Below are 12,182 nucleotides of genomic sequence, written 5' to 3' on the forward strand. Positions count from 1 at the left end.
AAGGCTCAGACGGAAATACGTTGAAATTGACACTGACATCACCGTTAAACAAATATCCCAAATAAATGATAAAATTAAAAGCTGCACTCCTGTGTCCTTAAGCAGTGTGGAACCACGCACCCTACAAGCTGACCAGATTATCCCACTTTGTGTTGTGTTCATTAAAATGTTAAACTGATGATAAATGAAGAATCGCCATTTTGGACACGCCCACTCCTGTTCGCTCTCGAGCTCGGTCTCGTGACACACTAAGTCACCTGTTAGCTTCTCCGACTGCCTCGCGGATAATAGCCATGTTATTGAGATAGCTTCAACAAAAGGTTTATTTGCGTGTGAATAAAACCTCACAGGCCACCTAAAAGATGTTGTCTCGTCTACTGAAGGAGCACCAAGCAAAGCAGAGTGACCGGAAGGAGCAGCAGGGTGAGAAAGACCTACCTACTTAGCTTACGTGCTAACAGATGCTAAAAACAAAGCTGGATGAGAATGTTGTTTTGGCCTCGCTTTCTATATTAATTTGGTGATTTTTCTTTATCTGTGCCAAAATGTTTAAGTCTACGGTGTCGATGTGTTTTATTTATGTTCACAGAGAGACGCAGGCGTGAAGCTATTACAGCAGCTACCTGCCTGACAGAAGCCCTGGTCGACCACCTCAATGTTGGGTACACATGCTTTTATATACTGCTTTATATCAAATCAAATCTTAACATTAACATATTCTGCTTTTATATACTGCTTTATATCAAATCAAATCTTAACATTAACATATTCTGCTTTTATATACTGCTTTATATCAAATCAAATCTTAACATTAACATATTCTGCTTTTATATACTGCTTTATATCAAATCTTAACATTAACATATTCTGCTTTTATATACTGATTTATATCAAATCAAATCTTAACATTAACATATTCTGCTTTTATATACTGCTTTATATCAATTCAAATCTTAACATTAACAATTCTGCTTTTATATACTGCTTTATATCAATTCAAATCTTAACATTAACATATTCTGCTTTTATATACTGTTTTATATCAAATCTTAACATTAACATATTCTGCTTTTATATACTGCTTTATATCAAATCTTAACATTAACATATTCTGCTTTTATATACTGCTTTATATCAATTCAAATCTTAACATTAACATATTCTGCTTTTATATACTGCTTTATATCAAATCTTAACATTAACATATTCTGCTTTTATATACTGCTTTATATCAAATCTTAACATTAACATATTCTGCTTTTATATACTGCTTTATATCAATTCAAACATTACTGAATTGTCTTTTTTATCCTACTACAATTAAATTAAATATTTTTCTCTTATGTATTTATTTTAATATCTTGTTGCTTTTATGTGTCGTATTTTATTTTTTATTTTTTTATACATATTTTTTAATTCTTATTGGTGTGCATTAGTCTCTCAATGGTTTTATCAATGGTTTTATAAACTACTTTTTTGTCAATAACTTTTCTGCACTCCTGTTTAGCACTTTGAACTGCAATTTAATTTGTCTGAAAGGTGCTATATAAGTAAAGTTTGATTGATTGATTGATTGATAGACATCGGGGTATCCTCAATTAGAAAGCTATGTGCGAGTTGAAGACACTCTCATCAGAATCCTGCAAACTTTTCCTCTCAAATCTAAAATGACTGACTCACAAGTTTACTCAACAGAAGCCGGTGCTCTACATTTAGTTTCAGTGTAGCTGTACACCAGCTGTGAGACGAATCATACAAGTAGCTTTTATCCATGGTGATTTAGGCCTGTAAATAATGACTATATTGACTACTGAAGAATCTGCAAATTATTTCCTTGATTTATAAAATGGTGTTTAAAACATCAGAAAACAGAACGGAAATCTTTTTGAGTATTTGAAGCTTGAGATGACAAGACCTCAGACAAATTGTGATCCATCAAATGGCCTGTTATCTTAAGCTACAGGTGTCAAAAATGTTAAGTATTTTTTTCAGACATTTTAGGAGACAGTCATCAAGTATTTTGTGATTAAAGTAAAGTCCATGATAATAGGTAATGTGACATTTTGCAGAGTTTATGGAAAATTATTTTTTTACCATAATCCATCTTCTGCTACAAGGCCTATGTACAAATTATGTTTCTGCATTAGAAACATATTCCATCAGGTCATTGTCAGATAAACACTACACTGCAGGAAGTGCTTAGATTCCTTAGTTACCGTGTTTCCTAACAGGCTGGAGGTGTAAGCTAACACATCCGGGTTTCCCACCAACGTTTATTTCAAGCCTACAAACAAATCAGTCCATTCTTCGCAGGGCTAAAACAGCACATTGTCTAACAGGACTTTCAAAACTCTAAATACGCAATATAAACTCAATGAATGCTGTGATAAAAACCAAAACAATCAGCTATAAGAACAAAAATAGGATGCAAAATTTTTTTATTTTTTCTTGCATAATGTGAATATATTACATTTCAAGTACGTTTCAGAGAAATGTAGGACTCAAACTGGGACTTAAAAAAAGTATTCTATCATGCATGAGTTGATATCTAATGCATAATACTCTGTTTTCATTTAATGGGGTAACTGTATAATTGCTTTTAATTGTTTGTCCCTTATGTTTAGAGTTGCCCAGGCGTATGTAAATCAGCGTAAACTGGACCATGAGGTGAAGACTCTCCAAGTGCAGGCGAGCCAATTCTCCAAACAAACTGCACAGTGGATCAGTATGGTGGAGGGTTTCAATCAGGCCCTAAAGGTAAGATACAATGTATATCCAACATACAAATCCTTAAAAGGGGCTTTTTGTCATGTATTTGGCTTATATGTGATGTTCACTTGGTAATATGTTTTGAGCCTACAGCTGTCAAATCAAAAAGTTAAGGAAGTGAGTTAGCTAAGGGGCCTGTTCAGCTGCTGTTGGGGGCTGGTTGTCATCAAGCTTCTTGCAACTTATCCCATTATTGCTGTGACATAGTTAAGAATCGTGGTGTGCTTTTCGTTTGGTTCACATGTGAAGGGAGGTGACACGAGTCGCCTTATTTTACCTTAGAAACATTTCACGGATTAGGACAATCCTATCATTTAAGGACACTGATGAATTTATCTATGCCTTTGTGTCGTCTAGATTGGATTATTGTAATGTCCATCTGTCAGGTTTGCCAAAAAAGAGTTTTCAAGGTCTGCAGACGGTACAGAATGCAGAACCTGATGTTTTGACCAGGTCATGTAAATGTGAGCATAATACTCTGGTGACGGCCTCTCCTCATTGGCTACCTTGTCACCTTAGAGCATACTGTCTGCTAACTATTAGAATAGTTAATGGCAGTGCACCGTTGTACTGGACTGACATGATGAACCCATATATACCTACACAGGCACTGGGCTCCTAGGGGACTTGTCTTTTGAGTGTCCCTTTCATTCAGGGCACAGTCTACCTCTAGACATTAGACAAGCATGTGATGTTGAGGTTTTATTAAGCAAAGACCCACTTGTTTCCTCTTTTGTATGAGTCCTGAGGTTGTTTTAACATATTTTGTCATAGTGTTGGGTGTGTTTTTAAATGTTTTTACATAGTTTCTATTCTAGATTTTTAGTCAGTCGTTTTTTATACTTAAAATATGTGTACAGCACTTTGATTGAAAGCACTTTATAATTTCATCCTTTATTATTATTATTATTATTATGATTAAAGCTATTGTGGGTAACTCTCTGTTTGTGTCTGTTTTGATGCCCCCTGTGCACAAATTAATTAATCTAGTTTCTTTGCTGATTTTGTCCTCTACATGTGTTGGTAGTGTTAACTAAAAAATCTCATCCTGCGTTTTTTTAACAGTCAAATTTGTCCCTCATCAAGAATCTCTGATGAGAAAAATATTAAAATTAAAAAAGCTCTAGCTTTCTGTGAACCACTTTATCTGACACCTACCCCCTTGCAGTGATTTCAGGCATTTATAATAGCAATTTAGAGTTCGATCCTTATTTATGCTGATGATCTCGTTAGCTTTTTAAGCTCATGATGAGGCGTCAATATTAAATTATGTCTGTTTCATTATCATCTAAAACCTCCTCACAGGCTCTTTAATATGTCTGTATCGTGATGTGGAAAGTCTGATTGTATAATAAATATGAGATCCATGTTATTGTAGACCTCATAGCCGCACTTGCCAACATTTAAGCAAATTGAATGTCATGTGCTTATGAGTGAGTTTAGCACTATCCCTCTTACATCTCATTTGCTGTTTTTATAGTCCTAATTTACAAATTGTAGCTTAAAATGTTTTATCATTGGAATGACTCCTTAACCATCAAAATGGAATCTGGACCTATCAGATATACTAGTAATCACATTAGTTTTATTAAAGGGCCATGACACAGGTCCAGGATCTGAGCAGAGCCTCCTGTCCCTCTACTATTATCCATCGTATGTCATCTTCACAGGGAGAACCAGGGTGAAAGAATACCTTAAAGTAGTAAAAACTTGCTATATGCTGGTCCTGATGACAGGTCACGTTTGTAGAAGTACACAGAGTTGGTTTGATTCTGTTTCTGGTACTCTATTTTGAAAGGAAATCGGCGATGTGGAGAACTGGGCCCGCAGTATCGAGATGGACATGAGGACCATCGCCACAGCTCTGGAGTATGTACACAAGGGTCAACTTCAGACAGCAGCCTCATAAACTACATGGTGGGATGCAGACAGGAAAACACACTGGAAAAAAAACCTGAAATCCTGTTGATTTTGTTTGTCTGTATACCTTTTAGATCGGGCGAATGCTGAAGGTTACTTTTATTCAGAGACATGTCTGAAGTCTGGTGCCATTTATATCTGAAGACATCACATGTAAAACCTAGCTCACGTGCTTGTTGTAGGCTTACGGGGCCGAAGACAAAGACTTCTTCTACTCACTTGGTACCTGATATGTCTATGTTTATGTATTATATGTTATATGTAGAGTGGGGACTGAACTGTTTTTGTAAGACAATTTCACTTTACATTTGGTTACCCTTAAGTTACGTGTTGGAACATGATTTAAAATAAAGTGGGGAAAAATCACAAGTGTTTTTTTTTTTTTTTTCTGATGAGATAGGGTCAAAAAAGATTAAATCTGTGACTTATTTGTTTTTATAAAATGTAAATATGTAATACATAAAGGCTCACTACAGAAGATTTACTAAAGAAATTTAGAAGAATATCAAGGACATGTAATTTAAAAGAAAAATAGTTTCTCAAGGCATAAATTAAATGCTAAACTTAACCACAGAAACTGTCAGAGTCCTCACTTGAAGAACTGCACTTCACATACAAAACTTTATTTCTAGACTATATCTTGCTCATGATTTTCAGCATCTGGTTAATATATGAGTGCCCTGACTAATACAGTTGGACCTCTACAGTCTTAATTAGGGGATACAATTTAGCAACAAAGCTACTAAATACCGCAACTGGATAAATATTTGCTCGGCTGAAGTGATTGGACGATTCAGGGAAAGTGTGACGTGAGGGGAAGTTATGTCACGTTGCACGAGGCTACTGAGGTCTCTCGTGAAGGAACGTGTATTTGGTAACCAATTATGCGGCCAATTCACTGTGCGCTATTAGGAAGTAAAAATCAATGACACACCTGATCCTTCCATGTGCACCTCAAATATAGTGGATATAGGAGTATGCTCTGTTTTCTGTTAAGTCGTTCTCCAGGCTCATAATATCACTCGAGATAAATATATTTATCAATCAATCAAGACAATCTTTTGACAGGATTGAGATCGTTCAAATACAATAAAGTTAACTGTGGCGCAAGTCATGTTGATACAAAATATGTTCCCTTTTGTTGTAGTAAAACATTGATGAGCCACAATAAAGGGAATAGAATAGAATTACTTTATTGATCCCAAACTGGGAAATTGTGGAAGTGTCGCTTCTTGTTTACTGTCAACATGACTGCAGTATGAGCAGACGATTATCAAGAAATGGAACAGCAGTATATACATACAGGTGTAGTATGCTGTTGTATAGCATACCATATACTGTATATAGTGTTAATGCTTTGAGAGCTAATATAAGTAAGTAAACTGCCTGAGCCTTTGAGATTACATACATTCACATACGTTTTATAAGTACTGGAACAAAGCCAGTCTTACAGTCTTACAACATAAAGCATGTATTATGCCTATTCACTCTGGGAACCACCAGGTTCTGAAAATGAATGGACGGAGTTTCTAGTCCAATAATTGAAGACCCTGATGTAATATGAAAGTATATAACACGTGAGAATTTGGAGTTTCTAAAAATAGCTCTTTGAAATCTAAGCTGACATTGTGTACAGAAAATTCTCAGTGTTTTTTTTCTGTTCATAATTCCCACCTCTTTACTTCTCAAACGCATACACATGTTTAAAAAAACAAGTGGTTACGGATTGGGGATTACCAATTGCCGACTTGTCGCAAGGGATAAACTGCAGGGCTAAAGCCTCTCTCTGACCATTCCCTCTGAGTAAACACAGAGGAATAACTAGAGAGGGAAAGGGAAGCGGACCAAACACTTCTGGAGATCGATCACTTCTATAAGAAAAAAAAAAGAGGAAAAGGTAGGATGAATTTTTCTTTGAGTTAAGATCTCCATACCTATTCATTTACGTTTAAATACTCTGTCTTTCATGCATGTTTGATTGTCTTTCTAACTGATTTACCTTGTCATACTTGTGTCGGTCTGCTTTTCTGTTGCAAATACATCTGTGGGCAATTTAATTCATGAAAGAATTAGTATAAATTAGGGCTGTCAACAATTAAAATAATAAATTGCGATTAATCACAAAATTTGAATAGTTAATTGCGATTAATCACATTTTAAATTGCATGTTTGAAGCTCTCTTATTTTGCATTAAAAAATAAAAATTGTGAGGCTTTTATTTTGAATTTTTGTACTGTCTGAGAGTACTTTACTTTCTGTTTAAACTCAACCCTGCTTTTATTTTGAAATTAAGTAAGGACCCACTGGTAGATGGAAGGTTATGACATTAACTTAACGACAGGAAGATGAACTGGTTATGGATCTATAACTAAAGTAAAACAGCTCATAGGAACAGTAAAAAAGTGTTGGGGGGGGGGGTATAGGGGGATATTACTTTGGCCTCTTCAGCTGAGCTGTCTGAGAGTTTTTTAAAGTGAAATGTGACTTTTAAAGATGCAGCACTGTAGTTCTTTTCCATCACTGTGACTACAGGGAGACACTGCAGGCTTATCCACGGTGCGCCTAAACGGACAAAAAAAGCATGCAACTGATCGTGTTTTAAGGAAAATGAATGCATTAATTAACTAGTTAATGCTGACAGCCCTAGAATAAGTATGGGTAAAAACTTAGTTTGATATTCTGTACCTTATTAAATTATTTGGACTATTTATTGAATATTTCAATTATTCTGATGTTTTCCTTCAGAATTTAGCAGAATAGTTATTTGAAACTAAATTAAATTATTTTGACCTGAGTTGTAATTCTACAGGATCTTTCAGTCTTAATGTTCTCATCCCAGCAGCATAAGTAAGGGTGCTGTATCTGACTGAAGTCTGCAGGCAATTTAATATCATGGATGTTATTATTATCCTTTGTATCTTTCCTTTTTGTTTTCTCTCCCTAATAAGCTGGAAAACTAATTGGTTTTGAGCAATGAGCAGCTTAAGCAGCTCAGTCACGGGCATTACATTTATGCACAATGCACCCCTCCCTCCCTTGGGGGTCAGATGCCGTTCTTTCTTCCATAAGAGTATTATCCAAAGATTTCTCATGTGCCCACAGCAGTGCTGTAATACAGCCACCTCTGTTCCAGGTCCTTCACGAACAAACTCATTGTGTCCCATTGCTGACAGAGGACAATGACTCAGGGAAAACTTTTTTTTTTTAATTGAGAAGGGCTTTGCTTATCAGGATTCCTGAAATAAGTCTGTGTGCAGTATTTCTACTCTACTTTCCAATCCAGAAACACATTAGTTTTCTAATGTAGGATCTTCTAACAGACCCTCATTGTGGAGTTTTTTCATCAAGTCCTCCAGGTGATCAAAACCAAACTCTAATCCTCGAAGCAGCATGGATATGCAGGTTGTCTACGACCTTTTAGGGTAAGAAATTCATACGCCCCACCACATTTTTTGTGAATGATTTGTCTGCTGTAACCTCACCATTTAATCTCCAAATGTTCCTGTCTGTTCTCTTTTTAGGGAAAATGCCTGGTTGTACATCAGTGGTACCTTCGTGGTGTTGTGGATTGTCATTTGGCTCTACAGAGACAGCATTGAGATCGACAAAATCTCTGAAAAGTACGTCTTTGTAACCGGCTGCGACTCCGGGTTTGGAAACCTGCTTTGTAAGAAGCTGGATCGCAAAGGTTTCAAAGTGCTTGCCGGCTGCCTCACAGAAAAGGGAGCTGATGACCTGAAGAGGGTGGCGGGGCCTCATTTGAAGACCGTTCTGCTGGATGTGACCAATCAGGACAGCATCGAGAAAGCCATGGAGTGGACCAAGAAGGAGGTCGGCGAAAAGGGTGAGAGATGATTACGTTTGATTATTTAATCTCTTATTTAACAAGGAAATTCTCTAACAACAAAAATGTTCTTCCACCCTTTGTCTTTATTTCCTTTTAGGACTTTGGGGTATTGTGAACAATGCTGGACGTGCATTACCCATGGGCCCTTCAGAGTGGATGAAAGTGGAGGATTTCCACAGCACACTGAAAGTCAACATGAACGGAGTGATTGCCATGACGATGATCTTCCTGCCGCTCATCAAAAAGGCTCACGGACGTATTGTGAATGTGGCCTCAGTGCTTGGAAGGGTGGCTGCAAACGGGGGCGGATACTGCGTCTCTAAGTTTGCAGTGGAGTCTTTCTCTGACTGCCTTAGGTAAGACTTACACAGAGTCTTCAACGTCGCATTATTTAATAATGGTAGCCTTTATTACTTTGGCCACCCCTTCAAAATGATTCTAAAAATATTCACACATGCTTTTTGAATGTTTGAAGAAAAGATTTAAGAGCATGCATAAAATCTCATGAATCAGATTTCAGCAGGTAGGGTGGCGCAGAGTTTGGGTGCCAGAGTTGCTAAATCCCCATAATCCTTGGTGAACATTTGGGTTTTGGAACAAACAGTAAACCTTTAGAACCTTAGAAGGACGCAAGTCTCATAGGTAGTTACTTGATCTTTGATGTAAAAGTTTACTTTAGTTTACTTCATTAGTTTATTTGACAGAGGCCAAGTACAACACAACTGTTGGGTCAGAGTTAGCTGTATGGCTAATTGTCCCCGGTCCCTGGGATGGAATTTTACAACTTTTGCAATACAAAAAATTAAAAGCAGTAAAACTAATAACCCAAAAAAAACACGAACCCCACAGAGAACATATCACATAAAAAGGACATATTACAAAACTAAATTCCATTCAATCTCATCTGGAAGGTTCCATACAGAGGTTTATATCAGTGATTATATGGTTGGTTTGCCTTGAGCCTTGTGTGAAGTTTAAGTCAGAAAAGGTTACACCTTGAAGGCAACAATACTATTTTTCAACCAATGCAAAAATGGACAGGAAGGGAGCACAGGGACGCAAGCACCTGAGTAATATCTCTTTTTGTTGAACTGGGGGAAAATCCTACCTGCAACATTTAGATGGTAGGAAAACTGGTAATACATGTGTTTTAAGCTCCATTGTTGATTTAAAAAAATAATATAGGTGTCACACTACATCGAATTTCTGTTTCCAGGAGAGATATAAACTACTTTGGAATCAACGTGTGCATCATTGAGCCAGGGTTTTTCAAGACAGCGGTGACAAGCCTGGATCCCCTCGAGCGGGAGCTGCATCGCCTCTGGAACCAGCTCAGCCCTGAGGTGCAAGCCAGCTATGGAGACAAGTACCTGGATAAATGTGAGTAGAATCTACATTTGAACTGAGCATCATTTCTCTTGTTTACTTGAAATGTGACTTAAAGATTCTGTTTTCTTGTCTGATTTGGATCACTTTCACAATCTCTTTTCCCAGAGAAGCCAAAGAAATGGTTAAAACATTTTTTCAATCAGGAAACATTTTAGTACAGATGAAACTTCACTATGCAATGGGCTTGTGTGCTTGTAAAATAAAAGCAATTGTTCAGGATTGGTTCATTGTAAAATGGTAAATGTACTAGAGCTTGCATAGCTCTTTTCTAGTCTTCTAGTCTTCTGACATTCACACACTGATGGGGTTCAGTGTCTTGCACAAGGACACTCTGTCATGTGACTGCACAATCTAGGGATGATCGAGGGAACCTCCAGACAACCGATACTACCGCTGAGCCACAGCCGCCCCTCAAGAAGAAACATTATTTATAGTTCCAGATTTAAAAAAACAACAACAATGCATTTACTGACGAAAAGCTAGTCTGCATACAAAGGCAACAGATCAATATCTATCAAAATCCTGTCTCACAATAGATAGTTTTCTTACAGAATAAGTACATTAGGAATCCCATACTATTAAGGTTGCAAGACCATGTCAAAATGAAGGTTGTTTGTGACTTTCAAAGACCATGACTATCCTTTAGCATGCAGTTTATCCTAGAACATGAGGTAAAAATAAATGTATGTTTTGAGTTCCTTTTTGTTGAACTGTCATTCTCAGACATCAAGGTCCAGCGTTTGATCATGAACGCTATCTGCGACTCCGACCTCAGCAAGGTGACCAACTGCATGGAGCACGCTCTGACCTCTGCATACCCTCGCACCAGATACAGCGCCGGCTGGGACGCCAAGCTGCTCTGGATCCCGCTGTCTTACATGCCTTCATGTGTGGTTGATATCGGGCTGAAGCTGGTTCTGCCTCGTCCTTTAAAGAGCGTGTAACTCACACTGTCTTCAAAGTTATGAGTCTTTTTATGTCAGTTTGATGCAGTACTTGGTGTTGGCTCAAAGGATTTTTTTTGCCTTTCAATATGCCCATATTCCTTATCTACACTGGCCATGCAGTGATCAGATGATGCATTTTATTTTATTGTTTTATATGTGCACAATCTGCCATTTGAAAAAATCACTTTCTGATGTCTGCTTTTAAACAGTTGGAAAATATGGAAGAATATGCCTGTTGATGCTGTTATTTATGTTCCTCGATATGGAGGCTGCTAACCACCAGAGGCTGAATAAACAGAAGTTTACTATCAAGCAGGAGTGTTTTACAGAATTCCATGATCAACTTAATGTTAAAGACAATACAAAAAAATGTGGTAAAAGCTCTGCCCTGAAAAACATGCCATGGGTTACAGCAAGGCAGTCACAGCATGATGGTTTCAAAACAGCTTGGTTCAATGAGAACAAAGATGCATCGATTAAATACCTTTACAGGTAAGTAGTATCAGTTTTTTTATGAAGAGATGCGCCATTGTTATTTGTAGACTTTTGATAAATTAAAAATTCCCAAATTCACCGTACAGTACTACAGTATGGAGTATTCTGAAATGTCATCACAATATCTTAGTCAGAAACTATAACACAATCAAATGGTAACAGTCTACCTATTTAAAAAATCTACATGTTCTTTAACACTGAAATCCACAATAGAAAAAAAGGTGTTGGGGGGGGGGGGGGGGTGCATAAGACAAAGGTTTGTCAGCTCTGAGGTAGACCTCTATGGTCAAAACATGTTGGCTTTTTAAATGATTTAAATTTGAAATTCACAAGTTGAAAATCCTTCTAGGCGGTGTTATTACTTCACATGAGAAAGTCACTCACGCCTATGCATTATTCTAATTATATTTCCACATTTGTCAATAACAAAAAGGGAAACGTGTAATATATAAAATGAACCTCCAAACTGAACTGACAGCATACAATCATTTCCGATTTTTAGAGTTTTTTAAATGTTTGTTGTGTTGTTAAAAAAAAGTTATCTCACGTTGAATTCACTTTACTTAGATTAGACTAAGAGCCTTTTGTCAACAGTTCGTATAAGCCATCAGTTCAGTAAATAAGGCCTAAAAGTGAAAAGGCAGCAACATATTTTTTTAATAATCTAATAATAGTGAGTTTTCTTACCACTAGGATGCCCTTGGACAGTTTCATTCATAATGATAATGAATTCTAAGTTATCAAAGATTCATGTATCAATATTGAGTCACACCCACTCAGTCCTCGTGGCAGGCCTTTGTTCTCAAAACACACTC

General features: G+C 36.9%; 2 protein-coding genes across 5 annotated transcripts; both read left to right on the forward strand.

The window, feature by feature from the left end:
- The first annotated feature begins 219 nt into the window (after positions 1–219).
- bloc1s1 (biogenesis of lysosomal organelles complex-1, subunit 1) lies at positions 220–5,058 on the forward strand. The gene is made up of 4 exons (XM_061043322.1): positions 220–423; positions 590–662; positions 2,625–2,757; positions 4,568–5,058. The coding sequence occupies exons 1-4, from the start codon at positions 363–365 to the stop codon at positions 4,676–4,678; spliced, it is 378 nt and encodes a 125-aa protein (XP_060899305.1). The 5' UTR covers positions 220–362; the 3' UTR covers positions 4,679–5,058.
- A 1,361-nt stretch (positions 5,059–6,419) lies between these two features.
- On the forward strand, positions 6,420–11,440 carry rdh5 (retinol dehydrogenase 5 (11-cis/9-cis)). Of its 4 annotated transcripts, none has more exons than XM_061043326.1 (6): positions 6,420–6,586; positions 8,038–8,111; positions 8,211–8,533; positions 8,634–8,892; positions 9,753–9,916; positions 10,649–11,440. In XM_061043326.1, exons 2-6 carry the CDS (start codon positions 8,080–8,082, stop codon positions 10,867–10,869), a joined length of 999 nt encoding a protein of 332 aa, XP_060899309.1. In that variant the 5' UTR covers positions 6,420–6,586; positions 8,038–8,079; the 3' UTR covers positions 10,870–11,440. The 4 variants fall into 4 exon arrangements, with proteins under 4 accessions (XP_060899309.1, XP_060899307.1, XP_060899308.1 ...); XM_061043324.1 differs by having other exon boundaries at positions 6,421–6,586; positions 7,823–8,111; positions 10,649–11,439; XM_061043325.1 differs by having other exon boundaries at positions 6,421–6,586; positions 7,997–8,111; positions 10,649–11,439.
- Positions 11,441–12,182: the final 742 nt, after the last annotated feature.

This window comes from Labrus mixtus, chromosome 7 (genome assembly GCF_963584025.1).
Source record: "Labrus mixtus chromosome 7, fLabMix1.1, whole genome shotgun sequence".
Lineage (NCBI taxonomy): Eukaryota > Metazoa > Chordata > Actinopteri > Labriformes > Labridae > Labrus > Labrus mixtus.